General features: G+C 41.2%; 1 protein-coding gene across 1 annotated transcript; it reads left to right on the top strand.

Annotated features, from left to right (window-relative positions):
- Positions 1-577: 577 nt before the first annotated feature.
- LOC137742730 (putative pentatricopeptide repeat-containing protein At5g59900) lies at positions 578-3,820 on the top strand. Its single transcript, XM_068482671.1, has one exon. It carries the CDS (start codon positions 822-824, stop codon positions 3,540-3,542), a length of 2,721 nt encoding a protein of 906 aa, XP_068338772.1. The 5' UTR covers positions 578-821; the 3' UTR covers positions 3,543-3,820.
- The last annotated feature ends 1,002 nt before the right edge of the window (positions 3,821-4,822 follow it).

The following is a 4,822-nucleotide window of genomic DNA, read 5'->3' as shown; positions in this document are numbered from 1 at the left end:
GGGTTGATGAGCCACTTTACATAGTTTGAAATATTGAAATGTAAAGAAAACAGTAAAAACAAACAAGATTCAAGTCATAGATGACAAGATGATGCTAGAAGAGTCCACGATACTAGTGATATTGGAATAGACTAAGAGAGAAACAATGCCTCTAAAGGTGCTCATAGCTTTGTTGGAATAATTGTCAACTGAATCATATTACATGATAGCAAAGTTAAAAATATTTAGATCTCAGGGCTCATAAGTAGGGACGCGTTGAAGAAAGCTTTGGGCTATGCTGAAGAGCCTTTGGTTTTTTTGTTGAAAAGCATACGAGTGTCTGATGAAAAATCACTTGAAGTCTGTATTCGGAATTGAAACCGTCATGAACCAAACCATTGATATTTCTCGATTTCTATTCTGCTTTCAGATTGGAACCGAGCCGAATTGTATTGTGCCCACCCCTACAAGAGTGGTTCGAGATAGATGAGCCTGAGCTCATAAGGTGTCATTCCGAGCTTTGGGAAAGCAGTATGAGCTTTGGTGAGCTAGCATGAGTTGGGCTTTTGTTGCTAATGGGCTGGTATCACACGTTTTATGTACAAATTTAGTCGTTTCTGCTCACCGATGATCCAACAAGCTACTGTATTCAACGGAGTCCACCACTCACCTTCACTCTCGGCATCGACATGATCCCGATCAATTTTTCCAATCTTCCAACTTCCAACACAAATCAAACCCGTCCGATGATTTTACTTTTCATTTCTCTATCTTCTGATACGAACATCCCAATGAAATGATTCAAACGAAATCTCCTCATTACCCCAATCGATTGACCAAAAATGAAGCTCGCTCGTCCCCATCGTCCCCTCGCAAACCCTCTCATCCACTCCAAACCCAGAAACCTCTGTTCCTCCTCCTCCTCCAATCCCACCTCCCAAGATAATGACGAAAACGATGACGCCCGCTTTGTCTTCACCCTATCCGAGGTCGTTCGGGGGAAGCAGAGCTGGAAGCTCGCCTTCAACGACCCCTCCATTTCAGCTTCCCTGAAGCCCCGCCACGTTGAGAAGGTTCTGATCCAGAACGTACGGAATCCCAGGTTAGCTTTGCGCTTTTTCAATTTCTTGGGCTTGCACAGAAGCTTCGGTCACTCTACGGCGTCGTTTTGCATTCTGATTCACGCCCTGGTTCAGGGCAATCTCTTTTGGCCCGCCTCATCGCTTTTGCAGACCCTCTTGCTTCGTGGGTTGAGCCCAAGTGAGGTTTTTCAATCTCTGTTGAATTCTTATAGGAAACTTGAATGTTCGTCGAGTGTGGGATTTGATTTGTTGGTTCAAGGTTATGTGCAAAATAAGAGGGTTTTGGATGGTGTTTTGGTTGTGAGGCTGATGAGGGAGTGTGAAATGTTGCCGGAGGTGAGAACTTTGAATGCCCTTTTAAATGGGTTGGTGAAAATTAGGCATTTCAATTTGGTTCTGCAACTCTTTGATGAAATGATCAATGTGGGTCTTCGAGCCGATGTTTATATGTATACTGCCGCGGTTAGGAGCTTGTGTGAATTGAAGGATTTAGATAAGGCTAAGGAAGTGATTCGGTACGCTGAATCGAATACGTGTGAGTTGAGTGTTGTTATGTATAATGTGTTGATTCATGGGCTCTGCAAGTGCCAGAGGGTTTGGGAGGCTGTAGAGGTTAAAAATATGTTGGGTCAGAAAGGGTTGAAAGCGGACATGGTCACATATTGTACTTTGGTGCTTGGGTTGTGTAAAGTGCAGGAATTTGAGGTTGGTGTGGAGTTAATGAATGAAATGATTGAGCTGGGGTTTGTTCCGAGTGAAGCAGCTCTTTCGGGTCTCATGGAGGGGTTGAGGAGGAAGGGGAAGATTGAAGATGCTTTTGATTTAGTGAAGAGAATGGGAGAAGTTGGGGTGGTTCCTAATTTGTTTGCGTACAATTCATTGCTCAATTCTTTGTGTAAAGATGGGAAACTGGATGAGGCAGAATTGCTCTTCGATAACATGGGAAAGAAGGGTATGTTCCCCAATGATGTAACCTTTTCTATATTGATTGATTCCTTCTGCCGAAGGGGGATGTTGGATGTTGCATTTCGTTATTTTGATAAAATGATTAATGCTGGAGTTAGAGTAACTGTTTACCCCTACAATTCTTTGATAAACGGGCAATGCAAGTTTGGAACATTGAGTGCAGCGGAATCTATCTTCTGCGAGATGATGAATAAAGGAGTGGCTCCAACTGTTGTAACCTATACGTCATTGATAAGTGGGTACTGCAAAGAAGGAGAGATGCACAAGGCATTTAGGCTGTATCATGAAATGATGGAAAAAGGCATTACGCCAAACACTTACACCTTTAGTGTAATTATTTCAGGTCTTTGTCGTGCAAATATGATGGCTGAAGCAACAAAATTATTTGATGAAATGGTGGAAGGGGGCATTTTGCCAAATGAGGTGACTTATAATCTTATGATTGATGGGCACTGCCGACAAGGTAACACAGTTAGAGCCTTTGAGTTGCTTGATGAAATGGTTGAGAAGGGTCTTGTACCAGACACGTATACATATAGACCTCTAATAAGTGGTCTGTGTTCGACGGGCAGAGTGTCTGAAGCCAAAAAGTTTGTAGATTTCCTTCACAAAGAGAATTACAAGTTAAATGAGATGTGCTATAGTGCACTGCTACATGGTTATTGCAAGGAAGGAAGATTACATGATGCATTAGGTGCTTGTCGTGAGATGATTGAAAGAGGGGTAGACATGGATCTTGTGTGCTATGCTGTACTAATTTGTGGAGCTTTAAAGCAACAGGATACCGGAAGATTATTTGGTCTCTTTAATGAGATGCATAATCAAGGATTGAGGCCTGATAATGTAATATATACAAGTATGATCGATGAATATGGGAAAGCAGGGAGATTTGACAAGGCAATTGGAGTTTGGGATATAATGGTTGGTGAAGGATGCTTACCTAATGTTGTGACTTACACTGCCTTGGTATATGGATTATGCAAGGCAGGTTATATGGATAAAGCAGAGCGTCTTTTGAAGGATATGCTCGTCAGTGATGCCCTTCCCAATCACGTCACATATGGTTGTTTCTTAAATCACCTTAGCAAAGAAGGAACCATGGAGAAAGCTTTACAACTGCACAATGCCATGCTTGCGGGGTTGTCAGCAAACACCATCACATACAATATACTTATCAGGGGTTTCTGCAAAATGGGTAAGTTTCAGGAAGCTTCACAGCTCCTGATCGAAATGACAGTCAATGGTATTTACCCAGATTGTATCACGTATTCAACATTTATCTATGAGTACTGTAGGAGGGGCAATTTGCTAGAAGCTATTAAGCTGTGGGATGTTATGCTAGATAGGGGTCTGAAGCCTGATATTCTAGCATATAACTTTTTGATATATGGGTGTTGTGTCACTGGAGAAATAACCAAGGCTTTCGAGTTGCGTGATGACATGATGAGAAGAGGGTTGAAGCCAAATCGAGTTACATATAACACACTTATCCGTGGAACTTGCCTGACAAGTTAGATTCCGGCCATGTGTTGTATACAGAACCTTCAAATTGGGAGATTAGTTCATTAGCTTCTTTGATACTCGGCGGAGCCATGATCGTTCAACATTTACATTTTTTTAGCTTAGGTATGTAACTTGACAAGATGATCTCGAATTCTTTTATGTGCATTATTTCAACCCTGTATGATAAGGTAGAAGGCATAAGAGAGGGAGAATGTAATGTATCAGGAAAGAAGGGTGCTGTCCTCCTGTGGATTATACAAGACTGAGTACAATCAAATTACAAGCTTTACAGGGTATGCATTGTTCATTAACTCGAGCACCGCGCGAAACAACGAAAATCTTACACAACATGAAGCCTATGAGCTCATGCAATGCTAGGTTTTTGGCAAATTATCGAGATCGCAGGACTCGTTCTAATCGAAGAAAACACTGTAGAGTAAATTTCAAGTGAGGTTACAAAACGTTAAGAAGTGAGTAAAATTAGGCTCTTCGTAGATACTTTTAAACGTTAAGAAATAAGTAAAGTTAGGCTCTTCGTAGATACTTTTAAACGTTAAGAAATGAGTAAAGTTAGACTCTTCGTAGATACACAAGGACGAGATTTCACTTACACTTTTCTTAGGCGCACGACAAAGTTTAACTCCTACATAAATGAAAACTCTTTGAGAATGTCAAACACGAGACCAAATCTTCTGCACTTAAAATGGGTGTGATCTCTCTGTAGCCTCAATAAGTGTTTGACGCATATTTATTATCTTAACTTTTCTTAATTTTATTGTCGTGAATTTAATGTGCCAAATACTTATTAAGACCACACCTATTTTGGATGCAGGAGATTTAATCTCGTCAAACAAGTCGTTGCAACAAAGGTATATTAAAATATGAAGTAGGGATTAGAGGGTAAAATGGTCAATCAAGTCTCCATATTTCTCCACTTCTAACGTGCGCCAGTTGGTGTTGCTGGGTACTGATCTCTGGCAGCCATTGGATTATTCTCTGGATTCTGGATCCTGCAAAATGCGCACATGAAGCTACGGAGAACAGCGCAGAATATCTGGGGAACGATCTCGTGGATGCGAACCCACTCCCACCTCGCTCACGTGGTCACGTGTTCCAATATAATAAAGCCCTAAACCCTAATACAACTAGAGACAATTAGATCAAATAAGTTTCTCTCTAGAGACATAGACACGTCTTCAAGAAATTGAGTCAAAATTTGGAGGCTGTACGGTAATATTTTGGTAAATCTTCTTAATCGGTTGGTATAGAACCGAACCGATCCATTAACGGTT

Source organism: Pyrus communis, chromosome 8, assembly GCF_963583255.1.
Source record: "Pyrus communis chromosome 8, drPyrComm1.1, whole genome shotgun sequence".
Classification (NCBI taxonomy): domain Eukaryota; kingdom Viridiplantae; phylum Streptophyta; class Magnoliopsida; order Rosales; family Rosaceae; genus Pyrus; species Pyrus communis.
Note: the sequence above shows the minus strand (reverse complement) of the source record. Positions and strands in the feature narration are given on the sequence as shown.

What these genes read in the sequence shown, in the direction of transcription:
- LOC137742730 (XM_068482671.1), top strand. Translation starts at nt 822, where the DNA reads ATGAAGCTCGCTCGTCCCCATCGTCCCCTCGCAAACCCTCTCATCCAC.